The sequence below is a fragment of the Lepisosteus platostomus genome, chromosome 26 (genome assembly GCF_059453375.1).
Source record: "Lepisosteus platostomus isolate fLepPlt1 chromosome 26, fLepPlt1.hap1, whole genome shotgun sequence".
Lineage (NCBI taxonomy): Eukaryota > Metazoa > Chordata > Actinopteri > Semionotiformes > Lepisosteidae > Lepisosteus > Lepisosteus platostomus.
The window spans coordinates 8,905,413-8,919,835 of record NC_142636.1 but is presented as its reverse complement, the minus strand read 5'-3'; the positions used below and the strand labels follow the sequence as shown (position 1 = coordinate 8,919,835).

General features: G+C 51.0%; 1 protein-coding gene across 1 annotated transcript; it reads left to right on the top strand.

The window, feature by feature from the left end:
• Positions 1 to 649: 649 nt before the first annotated feature.
• Positions 650 to 14,423, top strand: onecutl (one cut domain, family member, like). Its single transcript, XM_088620322.1, has 2 exons — positions 650 to 2,246; positions 9,021 to 14,423. Exons 1-2 carry the CDS (start codon positions 1,304 to 1,306, stop codon positions 9,308 to 9,310), a joined length of 1,233 nt encoding a protein of 410 aa, XP_088476448.1. The 5' UTR covers positions 650 to 1,303; the 3' UTR covers positions 9,311 to 14,423.

Below are 14,423 nucleotides of genomic sequence, written 5' to 3'. Positions count from 1 at the left end.
TTGGATTGCACAGTTTGTCACCGATTGATCAATTTTAAAAACGGGGTGATAAATGCCACTGTGTGTTCCCCTCTCGCCCGCCTTTCTTTGGAGTAAACCTGCGGGAGCGAACGGGTTAAACCGAAGTTGGAGTTCCGCTGCGCATCTGTCAGATTTTTAAGCCAGTGACGCGTTGAAACGAGAGAGCGAGAGAAAGCGGGAGAGAGAGGGAGGAGAGAGAGACGGAATTGGTGGGGAAATCGATGAAGTGGCAGGCGAAGAGAGACGGGGGTTGAAAATCGAGAAAGGGAGAGACGGGCAGTCAGGCTGCCGGCTGACACACACACACAGCCCGGGAGACGCGGAAGGGGGACGTGCAGCCGCCGGTGTGCCCGACCTCTCGTCCGCGGTCCGGTCTGATCCAACAGCTGGTGCGCGGCGCTGGGCAAGCGGACAGACAGCCGGGAGCGACGCGCCGATAGACGGATAAGGCGACTACAGAGGAGAAAGCGTTTCTCTTTGACCGCTTTTGCACGACTCTTCACGGGATTATTACGGACTACAAGAGGACCCTTTGTGTTTCATTTTCTGTTTGTATGTATGAAATTATATCTCTATGTGGAACCATCGTCACCATCTACTCTGAAGTGCTAAGCAATTAACACAGACTTCTAACCCCGAGCGACTGGAGGGAAAACTTTGGATGCTTTCTTTGATTTTAATTTTTTCCCCCATTTCTTCGACACTGCAGCACATCGCTGGAGTTCGGTTCACCTTATCTGAATGGCAAGCGCGTCACCCAGAGGTGAAAGATCGGGATGCGCCGTCTTGTGCGTGTGGATGCTCAGATCGCTCGCCGCTTATAATTTCGTTTTCTCCTAAAATGACATAACTCCCCCCCCAGGACCGAAGAGGAGACTGGGGAGGTGGGAGTGGTGAGCAGGCTGGAGACACGCGAGGACCCGTAGGGCTCACCGCGAAGCGAGGCCGCCGCCGTGCGCATACATTATTCAGATGCAAACAAGTTAACTTTTGTGCCGCTCGAAAAGACAAAACATATCTGTATCCTGAGAGGAATACAAAGAGGGAGAAAGCTCGAACGGAGCTCAAAATCGGAGGGTCCCCGAGTCAGAACCGGATTAGCCCCGGGTGTCCTCACGATTTAAGCGAGAAACCGACGGACACGCGAGTGATTATATCCGCCGTCCGACAGCCCACTAATCCGGTCCACGAGTGTGTCTTCCTTTACGGAAAAGAGGGCAGAAACAACAAATCCGTTAAGGACAGGGGATTTCACGACACAAATAAGAAAAAAAAAACCCCCATGGATGGCAACATGGGGCAGCTGTCTGGCCACGGGCACCCTGGCCGGGAGCTCTGCGCCGTTTTCCCCCGGGGCCCCCTGGGGCCCCCCATGGCCCTGGGGGGCCCCGAGCCTCACCCCCCCGGCTTGGAGCACTCCATGTCGGCGCTGGGCTACGGGGGAGACTCGCCCACCGGCTCCGGCAGCACCTACACCACCCTGACCCCCCTCCAGCCCCTGCAGGACAAGTACCGGCACCCCCACCTCCACTCCCACTCCCACTCCCACTCCCACCCCCCGCCTGCCTGCCTGCCCGCGGGCAACGTGGTGGGCAGCTTCACGCTCATGCGGGAGGAGAGGGGCCTGGGGGGCAGCTTCTACAGCCCCTACGCCAAGGACCTGCCGCTGACGCCATGCCTGGGCAGCTCGGGGCACGGGTACGGCGCCGGCGCCGGCGGGCCAGCGTTCTCGGGGGGCTACGAGGTCCATCTCGGGGGGCCGGGCGCGGGGGGCGCGGGCCTCTTCCCCAGGGAGGTGTCGCCCCCGCCCCTGGGCGGCGGGGGGGCGGCGGGGCAGCCGCTGAGCAAGATGGGCCCCCCGCCTCCGCACGGGCACCCGGCGTACGGCCACCCCTTCCCGCACCCCCACCCTTACGAGGCCGGCGAGCTGCAGCCGGCCCCCCCAAGCCGGGGCCTCCCCCCCCCCCCCAGCCAGGCCGGCGAGGCGGGGGAGATCAACACCAGGGAGGTGGCCCAGCGCATCATCGCCGAGCTCAAGAGGTACAGCATCCCCCAGGCCATCTTCGCCCAGCGGGTGCTGTGCCGGTCCCAGGGCACCCTCTCCGACCTCCTGCGGAACCCCAAGCCCTGGGGCAAGCTGAAGTCCGGCCGCGAGACCTTCAAGAGGATGTCCCACTGGCTGCAGGAGCCGGAATTTCAGAGGATGGCCTCCCTCCGGCTGGAAGGTACGTCTCCAGCGAAGCCGGGGCTGTGGTGGTCCAGAGCCGTCCAGTCCCGACCGCCAGCCACCAGCACCGCCGACTGAGAGCTTTAGAGTCAAAGCCCCCCCCCCCCCCCGCCTTTCCTCTGAAAGCAGTGAATGGCGGAGGGTCAGAACCCGTGTCTGATGTCATGGCGGTGACGTCATAGGCGATGACATCGCCGCCCGGTAGTGATGGGCCGTCACGCCTAGGAAAGATTTTAAAATTTGGGGTTGGGTAAGAATCCATTTAGGTAATCAACACGAGCCGCTCACGAGGACAGCAACCAATTATTATTCTGATCCTTCTTAAGCACAGTACACAACTGCAGTGAAACAGTACTGCAGTTAAGCTCTTTAACACCATAAGAGCCCTGTGCTTAGACACTGCTTAAAAGTAATGAGAGGATTTCAAGATAGTGCAATTTTCCTGCTGAAGTACGGAGCCCTCAGTGCCTACTGAGTCAGGTGCAGACGGTTCCTAAAGCAATATAATTAATTAATTACACTTATATAGCGCTTTTCTGGACACTCCACTCAAAGCGCTTTACAGGTAATGGGGATCCCCTCTACAACCACCAGTGTGCATCCCCACCTGGATGATGCGCCAGTCCGCTCCCCACACACCAGCTCTCAGTGGGGAGGAGAACAGAGTGAGGAAGCCAGTTCATAGATTGATATAGGAGGGCTGCATCATCACAACAGTCAGTGTTCTGAAATGATTGTTCTGTTAATTCTTCGATCAAGCTGCCAGACACCCTGCGCCAACCTCAAAAGGTTCAGGAGGTTTCAGTAGCGACCAAGTGAGAAGACGTTGCGTGTGAAATTCCAGGCCATAGTCCTCTGCAAGCAACGGGAGATGAGGCAGTCAGTGTGTCAAGTATAAACCTTCACAGAAATAGTGCAGACAGCTCTCGTTTAGACAGGTGCGTATGAAGAATAAATGCCTAAACGCACGCGTTAGAACTTCTGAACCTCCTTTTTCTTTTTCCTCCATGTATGATGCTGTCCAATGCAATGTGCCTCTACAGTGACAGTTTGGAATATCTGTGCACATTAAAGACTCGGAAGAGATGTATAGGCGAGACCATCTGGGCTTATTTGGATGTTATCCGGATGAGAATCTGAAATCAATAACCTACTACATAAAGAAAAAAACATCCCAGGGAATCTGTTTCAGTACTATGGCTTGGTATCTTGTTAAAAAAAACAACCACACTATTCTTTGTGCCTAGTTTTTACTTGCCCACATGGGTCCTTGTTCCGAAGACTTGTGAAATAGTCCAGCACCATCTAAAGAGATTCCGATCATTTCAGCAGCCTGACCAAGACAGTGGGGAACAAAATCACAGATCCCTGAAATGTCCTGTTGATCCCCTAGTGATCAATAACAGAAATCAGGTGTTTTCTGCGAAACCCTCCAACAGAGTGGATATGGGGGAGACAGCAGGTCGGGGAGCTCTGGTCAACTCAGGCCCTTGATTTCGGCAGACTGATAGGTTTAATAGGTCTCCTTGAACATCAACAGCTACCGCCCATTGAAAAGTGTTAAGATGAGCCAGTTAAGATAACAATCAGCTCAGCTGGCTTGTTAAGAGCCAAGGGGCATCTGCACCACTGCTCTGCAATCGAGACGGTTTCCTTTCTGTGTTTTCATGCCACTGGAATTCGAAGGTTTTGCTTTTAATAGGGCACGCTGTCTTAAGGGCCCACCTGCTTGGCATCACGTCAGTTCATGGAGGCCTTCTAGCTGTTCCAGTGCAAGCAGCTCCTGGCTTCTGGAAATTCAACACAGAATGTTCTTCCTCTTTCACTCTGGACTTCTGTGAACACTGGCTACCTTTGTGGACACATTGACTGCAGGACTGAACGCACAATTCGGGCACAATTAGGGCAGCCCTTGAGCAGGTGCCAGTCCTTGTTTGTGCAAGTTTAGGTCCTGGCCTTGTTCACGCGCTTTAATTGGCGGGTCAAAAAAGGCAACCTTCTTAGTCCACACTGGTGCAGAGGAGCGCGTTCCTCTGGGTCAGAGGTCGCAGAGCTGCTGAATCAGGGCAACATCCTCTCGGCAGCACTGTTGTCAATATTAATGGCCGCACAGTGTCCTTGTCGGCTGTCGTTTCAACGTTGAAAACGACAACCAAGCTACCTGTCAGCATCCTCTGTCATTAAAGGTAATGAGTGAATGATTCACAAACATATTTAACCGAGAGCTTCTTCTGCAGCTTTAACTGTGATATAAACTGCGGGTGGGTCAGATTCTCACACTCAGTTTAACAGCACTTTCAGATTAAAGACAGGTTGCAACAACGCCCCTCTTAGGAGGGAAGACTACAATGCAATAAATCTAGTGGTGTTTTGTGCCTTGCTCTGGTGTTTTGGAAAAGATCATCTTGATGCAGTGTTTTTATGAAAATGTCTGTGCTGCAGCGTAATATACTGCCCCATCCTCGCTCTGTCTTTTGAGAAACCGAGTGCCCTGTTTTATGCGTGCTGATTTTGCCAAAGAAATATCATCTGTAGCTACGCATAGCCCGAGCCGGAGCTTGTACAAATCTGGACCCAAAGTCCTGTGGATTTTGTTTTCCTATGTCGTTCCTGTCTGGTGGCTCTTGGGAAAAATAGGCTAACTGGAGACAGTTAAGGAAATGATGAGCTGAGGGTGCTGCTTATTAATAAAGAACTCGCAGATGAGGAAAGGCAATAGAGGTGTTGGTCTGCAGCAGATGATGCAAGAGAAGGCAACTTGAGGGGTACATGCAGAGAGCAGTGAAGAGCAGGGGTTCCCCACTCCTGGTCCTGGACGGCCAGTCAGTGTGTCTGATGATTCTCCAGGGCTCTTTAAAGCTGCAGCCACTGACGAAATGAGAGTAGCTTTTCAAAACGGATGCAGCAAACCGATAATGAGCTGACTCTCCAGTGGAACCGAAAATCAGTAGATCCCCTCTGCCCCCCCCCCCCCCACCAGGACCAAGACTTGAGGAGGGATCCCTGGTGCAGAGAGAGATGGATCCCAAGGAGCAGCGCGGCGCATAGCTCTCTCGGCCTGGGAGCTGGCGCCCGAGGGGTTAATGCGCTTCAGAGGGCTGGCACAGTCTGAGCTGCACAGATTTAATCAATAATTTCTATCAGCCCTCAGCCCCAGACATCACCGGTGTGTGCGCGCGTGTGTGTGTGTGTCTGGGATGGGGTGTGTGTTCAATCACATTTCCAACGCGAGACGGAGACATGCATCATTATTAGGAAACGTTCCCATGATCATAAGAGCCCTATATGGGAATATTTATGTTCCCCGTGTGTGTGCCGTGCAGGGGATTTATAGCATGGTAATTGTGGGCCTTTTACTGATGATTACAGCACAAGGAAGCTTTTACTTAATGGCCACTTCTGGGCTCTCTGGCAGAGACCGGAGACACTGGAGTCTTTGGTGGAAAAACGGAGGGCTCTGGTTGGACTCCCAGTTTCAGGGTTTTTCCAAGAGAAAGGGCCTTATTTATTCATGTGGGCTGAGAAAGAGCATCTGTCCAAGTTCCAGCTGCTGAAAATGGGGCACTGTGTGAGGACACTGTGAGACCTCTTGCTGTGCTTGTGAGGTGTGTGGTTAATGTTAAATTAAATGCGTGTGCTGTATGGGATTCTGCAGGTAGGGAATGCTGTTTAATGAACCACCGCATTAAAATAATTGTCCAGTCCTGGGTGTACCCCTCCTTGTGCCTGTTGCTTGCCGGGATAGGCTTCAGCTCCCCAGTGACCCTGGATTGGATAAAGAGGTTCCAAAATGGATGGATAGAAACAATTGAGGGAAAATGTGACAAAATTAGAAGAGACTGTTTGGCCCTTTGGGTTTCTACTAGGTGAGTGATTCGAGAACATCCCCTAAGCATTTCATACAGGGTATCGGCTTCAGCCATGTTGCTGGGAGCGTGGTCCCTACTCCCACAACCCTTTGTGTAAAGAAGTGTCCACGGTTTCCATTTTTAATGTGCTTCTGCTTCGGTTCCACGTGTCTTGACTTCAGGCTCATGTTTTATTGTCGATCTTGATTTTTGACTTCTAATTAATTAATTAAACAAGCCCCTTGGTTCAATTCTAAAAAGAGTAATCTTTTAATCTGCCATTGCGCCTGCTACAAAAGAGATGGTCATTTTTCTGGTAGCTTTAGAAATCTGCAGTTACCAGTGATAAGTCTCTTTTGACGCTGTATGTCTTTAAAACAAGTAAAAAGGCCGTTTTAATCATTTTTGTGATTTTAATACGGATTATCTTTTATGGCATTCATAGGAAGCTTTCTGATAAAATAAGACGCCCGTCTTATTTTCAATTCACAGAAAAAAATGTAACAAGACGGAGCTGTGATTTGCGGACTCGCTCCAACTCCGTGTCTCCGAGTTTCCGCAGAAGATGTCCTAAACGTCTTCAAGCCCGTCTTTCAGACTCTCACCCGTTTCCAATTGGAAGAGAGCACAGCGCCCTCTCGCGGCAACACGGGGCCGGTTCTCCTCGCTGTTCGCGTCAGCAAAATAAAATCCCGGCGCGCTTCCATTAAGCAATGCTGATCAAGGCCTCTTTAAAGAGTGCATTTAGGTAATTACTGAAGTCACCAAAAACATGTTTAAGCCCACTTAGCCGTTTGAGCACTTCGGAATTTGCTGCTCTGTTTAACTCGGCCAGACTTTTCCGTCTTAATAAAAAATAAATTAGCCTCCTCTGATGCGGTAATCATTCACAGCCGCCTCTCCATGCAAATGACTTTTATGAGGAATAATGAACTATGAATGATGAAAAAGAAACTGTGGACTAGGCACTTCATTCTGAAGAGGGAGCGGCCGCCTTAACTTAACCCCCTAGAGGTTATGATTCCGCGGGCTTTTCCGGAAGCAGTTCCCGTTAAATGCGATCAGTCCGAACAGCGCGTTCTTTCTGTATGAAGTCGCACTTCTAATCTAGGCCTCCAGAATTCTCTGTTTCCATCAAATGCTCTCCTACGTTGGGGTTGGAATACATTGCAGGTCACTAGAGAAGGCTGGTGCCCTCAGCAACAGCCTTGGGTATGATCAACTATAGCGACCAAGAGCTATGTAACACTGTGGAGAAAATACAAATTTAAGCAAGGTTACGAAGGAGAGGAGGTTGATAAGCCCTTCTGTTCTGTTTGGTCGTTAATAGCGAGTGGAACTCGGGGTCTTACTGGGTATTGGCTTCAAACCACATGGCTGGGTAGCTTGTTCCCCACTCCCACAACACTTTGTGTAAAGAAGTGCCTCCTTTTTCTCAGTTTCAAAGGCACGTCCATGCAGTTTGCTCCTGGTTTCCTCTTTTAGAATGTAGAACAGTTTTGATGTCAACTCAAATCTCAGTTATGCGGGTTGAGACAGGAGAGATACTAATGCCATTACACAGTATAGGGATGCGTTCAAATTGCTGGGACATGGGAACGCACTTAGGACAGGATTGCAGTCGTTTGATGGGGAATATTACTCAAAGCCACTGGCAGATCAACTAAGGATGAGTGTTATTTTCTCTGGATAAAGTTAAGATTGAAGAGCTGGATAGGCAAAATAGTAATATTTGTGAAACAACCTTTTTTTATTTGCTGGCTGGTGTTTCTTCCACAACTTTGAAAAACTGTGACAAGGTGGACGTTTGGGAGTATATAGAAGAAAATACAAGCGATGCAGGGGCAAGACCTTTGGGACGCGAAAGTGAAAGTTTCCTGACACCTGTGCCAACACAAAAACAAATGGTGTGTCTAAGATCTCATGCGGGATGTGCGTGTTCCAGTCCGCTGATATCCTGTTCCACACTGCTGGTCTTGTCCATCTGGATGGGAGAAGGGATGAGATTGGACTTGATACCATGCTAATGCCAATATCTTTGTAGAACCTGGGATTCATTCTAAATTTAGGGAGGCGGGCCTGTGTTGTACATGACATTTCAGGAATAACCGCGAGGTGGGGGGTAGCTCTGTCAATAACAGCCACTGTGTGGGGAGAAAGCCTTGTATAGGTTCCAATGCAGCGACCACCTACAATGGAGCTGTACTGCGTGGTGACCTTCCAGAAAACGGCTTTCTTCATAATGGCACTTCACGCCTTCACCGAACGGTGCTGTGACCTCCTGCCACCACCAGACCTTCCTTGCGCTGACGGTGAAAGGGGTGTGGCCTTCTTTTCGAGTTTCTGTCCACCCCGACGGTGCAGATGGGCTTTAGAAACCCAAGCTCATGCCTCTCAGCCAGCGCCCCCCCCCCAAGCGCAGCAGTTCCAGAATCCACTGTCCCCTTACAGCAGGCGCTAGTCTTGTGGGGGTTCCTGCTCTGCTGCGCCCCACCAATGAGTCCTGCGGAGTGGAAGCTGCTCCTTATCTCCTGAACCAGCTGTGGCAGGGTCCCTTTCCGGCGGGATTCGGCTGGTGGGCACGGGCTCCCACTGGGTGCTGGTTTGAGAGATGAGGGCCTTGGGGTTCATTCAAGCACCCCCTAAAAACGTGAACAGCGGGAATCTGATTCCCCATTGCGGGTAGTTTAAAGGACAAGGGTGGTTCGTGTCCAGAAAAAGCCACACGTTGCAGAGACACCCTTCGAACCCGTGTCTGGGGCAGAGCAAACGACAGAAACGACCTGAAGATGGAGGAGCTGGCCGCTGCTTCAGGAGAGATAAGGGCTCGGAGGGAGAGTGCGATTTGTGCTTCATCTTGAGGATGTGTCGGGGGACGATCTAGGCCTGTCCTAACGTGTCCTTGTCTCCTCGCCTGTCCTCAGCCTGCAAGAGGAAGGAGCAGGAGCAGAGCAAGACGGAGAGGAACCAGCCCAAGCGGACCCGGCTGGTCTTCACGGACCTGCAGCGCCGCACCCTCCACGCCATCTTCAGGGAGAACCACCGGCCGGCCAAGGAGCTGCAGGTCACCATCTCCCACCAGCTGGGCCTGGAGCTGTCCACTGTCAGCAACTTCTTCATGAACGCCCGTCGGCGCAACCTGGACAAGTGGCTGGACGAGGGGCGGGCGTCCCCCTCCGGCTCCTCCTCCGCCGTGGCCTGTAGCACTGCCTGAAGGGGGCGCCGGTGGGTTGGGGGTTGCCGGGCGCTGGGGAGAGGACGGACAATCAGGAGGACCCGGTCGAGGAGGGTCAAGGGTCAGAGGAGGGGGGCATCCGCGTTTCTATTTTGAGGTTCGTGCCCGTTTCGTGCAAGGGTCCTGGGTTATGGAGAGACTGCGCCGAGGGAGATGAGGGAACCAAGCAGAGTGAACGGCCTGGCATTCGGCCGATGCGCTTGGTGAGGTGGCATGTCACTGAGTCGCATGCTGACCCCTCTGTCCTACGCGGCGGGGTGTGGCACCCATAGGCCACAGACGAGCTGCCCTTTGTCCCATCTGGCCTGTTTGGTCATCTGTAGCTCATTGATCCCTGGAGCTCACCCAGCTGTTTCTCAAAAGGAGCCAGGTTCTCGGCTTCAACAGCAAGGCTGGATAACGTGTCCCACACTCCCGCCACCCTCTGTGTAAAGGAAGGCGTACCTGTCCTGTCCTGACTGGAGAATCTCATCCAACTGTTTCTTGAAAGAAGCCAGAGGCTTCAGCCACACGGCTGGGTAGCTCGTTCTAAACCACCACAACCCTTCAGCTGACAGCACCTGGTTTTCCCAGGTGCCCCCCCCATCCAAGCACCCCCCAGGCCCGACCCTGCTTGGCTTGCAGGATCAGACGAGATGGGGCGTATGGGTGTGGCTACAAGCCAGTCATTGGGATGGGATGGCCGATTTCAGGATCAGCTGATTGTTAGAAGAGGCTGGCAGTCTGGGTGTTGCAAGATTGTAATAGTGCGTAAAACAAAGTGTCTTATGCCTGTCCCAATCTCTCATTGTCGATGCTGGTGGTGGGTGGACTGGCTGGGTGGGGCTGCCCCAAGATATCCTGGGGTACACTGAGAATAGGCTTGAGAGTGGCCCAAACCTGCTTCGACCTGCGAACTGACCGCTGAGAATCGCCTAAACAATGTCTCTTGCAATGTCCATCGTCCATTGTGTCCCAAGGCATGAATCCGGTTAGCTGTCCTTGGGAACGATGAGGGCTGCAGAGCTTGGCTCTCTGGATCGAGGCAGGTCTCATGGAACAAGCAGGGAACAAGAAGGTGTGAAGCATTCTTAGACAGGACCTAGTCACTCCCTCAGTCACGCTTGCAGGACGATTCCCAGTGGACTGGGATCTGTCCTGAGGCTGGCTTCAGCTCCCTGCGGTCTCGGCTGTAGATTTAGAAAACGGATCCGATATTGCTGCGCCTTCGAAAATCCATCCAGTAAAGGTTTCAGATGGGCTTTGGAGGTTGTGTCGATCGCGGGTCTCTGCTGATCCCTGCTTGCACAGAAGGTCCCCAGAGCCCAGCTGAACCAAGAGCGCGGGTTCGAGCTGCTTCAAGTCACAGTGGGCCTGGGCCAGGGCCAGCCAGCTGCAGTTGAGATGAGAGGCTCCAAACATGTCTCCTTTTGCAGACACCTCAAAGGGAATAAAGACCTATCTTCTGTGTTACAGCATAAGGCTGATTGCCTGGCTTGGGCAGGGGAAAGTTTTGTGTCAACTGGGTGAACAGTCTTGAAGCTTTAAGAGGGTCTGTATAAGATGTTAAGATAATGTTGATGTTTTCCTCCAGATAGCAAACGTTCTTTTACAGGTGTACTTGGATACTCTGTGGGCTGAGACCCTTTGGGAATCTTTACACAGTCTTGATGCATTAGAAATATATTATTATTGCCACTCTAGGCTCAGATCTTCAGGGGAAATAGAAAAAGGATCTGTTGGATCCACTTAGGCTGAGGAATCTTTATCCACTTGTGAAGCTGATTGTTGTATTTATTTTGTTGTCGTAGATCCTATTCATTGATTTATTTAATATATTTATTTACCTATTTATTTATGTATTTATTCTTCGTGTGCACGAGTGTTGAATCCACAGAGGTCAGGAAACTCCAGGTGAATTTGTCCTCCATGCTCATCCATGCTCAGATGAAGTCCTTGAATGTATTTACCTCCTTGAATGAGTGACGTTTGCTGGTTCATTATGCTTTGGCAAAGCTTGGTCTCACAGCAGGCCTTGAACTGAGCTCCTGTGGTCCAGGGCCTGTGGAGAGCAAGGACTGACTGACAATTGGAAAGATGTCAATCTAGGGTGCAGCTCCTGGGTGAGATGAGTTGTGTAGCGTTCCCCAGATCTGTTCTTATAAAAGTCAGGATCGTCGCCACTAAATGTTTCTGGAATGTGTGAGCGTTGGACACTGTACTGGTGGCTGGTGAAGCTCACTGGGACTGAGTGACGTTACAGCACAGTTAAGGTAGAGCTTTGCTCCGCTGGGTCTAGATCCCTCCCCCCAATGACTGTTACAGCATGCTCTTTGAAAGAAAAGCTCATGAAAGAACCCATCGACCTTTGTAGACTTCAAAGGGATGATTTTTTTTTTGTGCCTGTCTGGTCAGCTAGCCCAGGATCTTGTGGTGCCGGTGGGGGTGCAGGGGGTAAAGGGGGAGGGGGGGGGGACCTCTGTTCACACAGGGGGGTCGAGATCAGTGAGCCAGGCAGGGGAACAGGAGAAGTGTTGGGAATTCTGGAGGCAGGCGGGTGAAGGGAGAATCTAAATTCACTGGACACCAATTGTCAATGATCCTGCACACAGGGAGGGTGCAAATCGATGGCAACAGACTAACAAGGAGTTTGGGATGAAAGACAAAATCAGGACCCTCACTGAGTGAGCCAGCTACTCAGTGCTGCGTCTCTGCACTAGGTGAAGGGCATCAGAGGGAGTTGAAAGGGAGCAGGCATGACTTAATCCCAGATCTGAGAGGTAGGAGTCAGGGCTTGAGGCCAGGCTTTATTAGAGATGTGCAGGGCAGCACAGTGGTCAGCATTGCAACCTCACAGCGCTGGGGTCCCGGGTTCAACTCCTGAGGTGCTGTCTGTGTGGAGTTTGCATGTTCTCCCTGGGTTGTGGGGGTTTCCTCCAGGTGCTCTGGTTTCCTCCCACAGTCCTAAGACACGCTGGTGGGTTAAATGACGTGTCTGTGTGTGCCCTGCAATGCACTGGCATCCCATCCAGGGTGTATCCTGCCTTGTGCCCGTTGCTTGCTGGGATAGGCTCCAGCTCCCTATGGCCCCTGGCTAAAGCAGTGAGACAGATGAATGAGAGGATCAATGTGTGGACACTACAGTCAAGCTATTCCTCTCATACTGTATCTTAAAGACTACTCCTACCCACACCCAGCCCTGAAGAACTAAATGAAAGCAAGCCAACAATCAAAGTCCTATAGAAGGAAACGTTCACTTTCTCAGAAAGCTAAAATAAGCACCTTTCAAAACATTGCTTTATTAGAGTAGCAGAAAAGAGCTAATTTACCAAAACGAATTGCTGTGCTCCTGGCAGGTGTCTTCTCTCCTGCAAGGCTAGGCCTGCTAATCGAGATCATGCACGTGGTGTTGTGCTGTTTGCAATCTTCACGAGACCCTGTCCCTACGCCCCACCACCTGTCCCCCTGGGACCTCTCCTCAGTGTCTCTCCTTGACATCCCTGCAGCTCAGGGATGAAAAGAAACAGCTCCCCTTGTCTGGCCCAGCCTCGTGCCTTCACACCGATCATTTCAGCACATGGGCCGATTAAATCCCGCTTCTGGCCAGCCCAGGCGCTCTGGAGCAAAATTCGGAAAGATAGATCGCGTGGAGGCAACAGGGTGGTCTTCTGGCTGGGCAGGAGCCCATGTGCTTTGTTCTGCTTGAGTTTTTTTAGGAAATGAGACAAGGGCAATCTTAGCGTGAAGCAGAAGTCTGGTTTTCATTTCAATCTGCGTCAGTGATTGTAAAATTGCCAGGAGCACGATGCTGGGGATGCAAAATGCGGAGCAGGAAGTGGACTGGATTCCTGACGGTCGCCTGCCAATGAACAGGCTGGGTTTTGTGGATTTCAACCATGTTCCAGATAACAGGGTGATGCTGGTCAAACAGCTGTGCTGCCCAGGGCCAGATGTTGGTCACAGCTGGTCCAGCTCTCCCTAAGCCCCTGATGGCCTGCGGGTGACCCCTCTCATGTCACCTTGGGCTCCCATAAGCGGTCAGCTGTCTATAGAAAGGAGAAACACAGTTTCTATTTATGCTGAGATCTGCATCTTGAAGAACGAGCACTTTCGCAGGGCGAAAATGATGTTGGTGATACAGAACAGAGGAGTCAAAGTCTCCAAGGAATGGTCTGTCTCCATAATCTTATACATGTACATATATACTGTATGTGAATATTGTATGAGTATGTGAATGTGTACAGTATATGTATATTGTATTGCTCTATGAATATGTAGAGTGAGTATATGTGTACTGTACGTGTATACTGTATGTTTGTGTACAGTATAGGTATATTGTATATGGATGTGTACAGTATATCTATACTGTATGTATATATACTGTATGACTATATGAATATGTACAGTATATGTGTACATGCTCTGTACAGTACATGTGTACTGTAGGTCTGAGTACAGTATAGGTATAGTGTATGTTTCCGAGTGCGTACAGTATATCTATACTGTATGTCTGTGTACAGTATGGGTACTGAATGTTGTCTGTGTACATGACCTTGTACAGTATATGCTTATGCAGAGCCTGGTCTATGTGGTGTAATGGGTAAGGAGAAGAGGGATATCACAGAGCACATCCTGGGAACGACGCTCGGAACGGCACTGTTTTTTAAGAGACGCGCGGGGGGACGGTGCTCTCCTGAAAACGTCTGAATTCACGCTTTGCTTTCTGTGGAATGTGTCCATGTCAAGTCTGGCGCCATCGTGCTCCGGTCTCGGAGTGCTCGTGCACATCTGCGGGCGTGTTTCCATGTGATTGCAAGTATTTTCTCTCTCGATAAACATTCACCTGGCAGTTTATTGTCAACAACGAACATGCTTGGAAGTCTCTCCTAACTTTTTTATTACTTCTTTGGAATGTGCGTGTTGGCTCCTTTAAACTCTAATGAATGTGGCTAAGTAACCAAAGAATGATAATACTGGTAGTAAGAATGACTACACCTTAATCGAGACATTTTGTACCCGAAAAGAAAGAATCCTTCAAATACCTCATGACATGAATTTGTTTGGTGTGATGTTGCACTGGAAATAATTAAACGTAATTTGCTGACACAAGAAA

Excerpts from the sequence above, each read along its gene's own strand:
- onecutl (XM_088620322.1), top strand. The coding sequence starts at position 1,304 with ATGGATGGCAACATGGGGCAGCTGTCTGGCCACGGGCACCCTGGCCGG. Across the intron at positions 2,247-9,020 it reads GGCCTCCCTCCGGCTGGAAG|CCTGCAAGAGGAAGGAGCAG; the intron begins GTACGTCTCCAG and ends GCCTGTCCTCAG.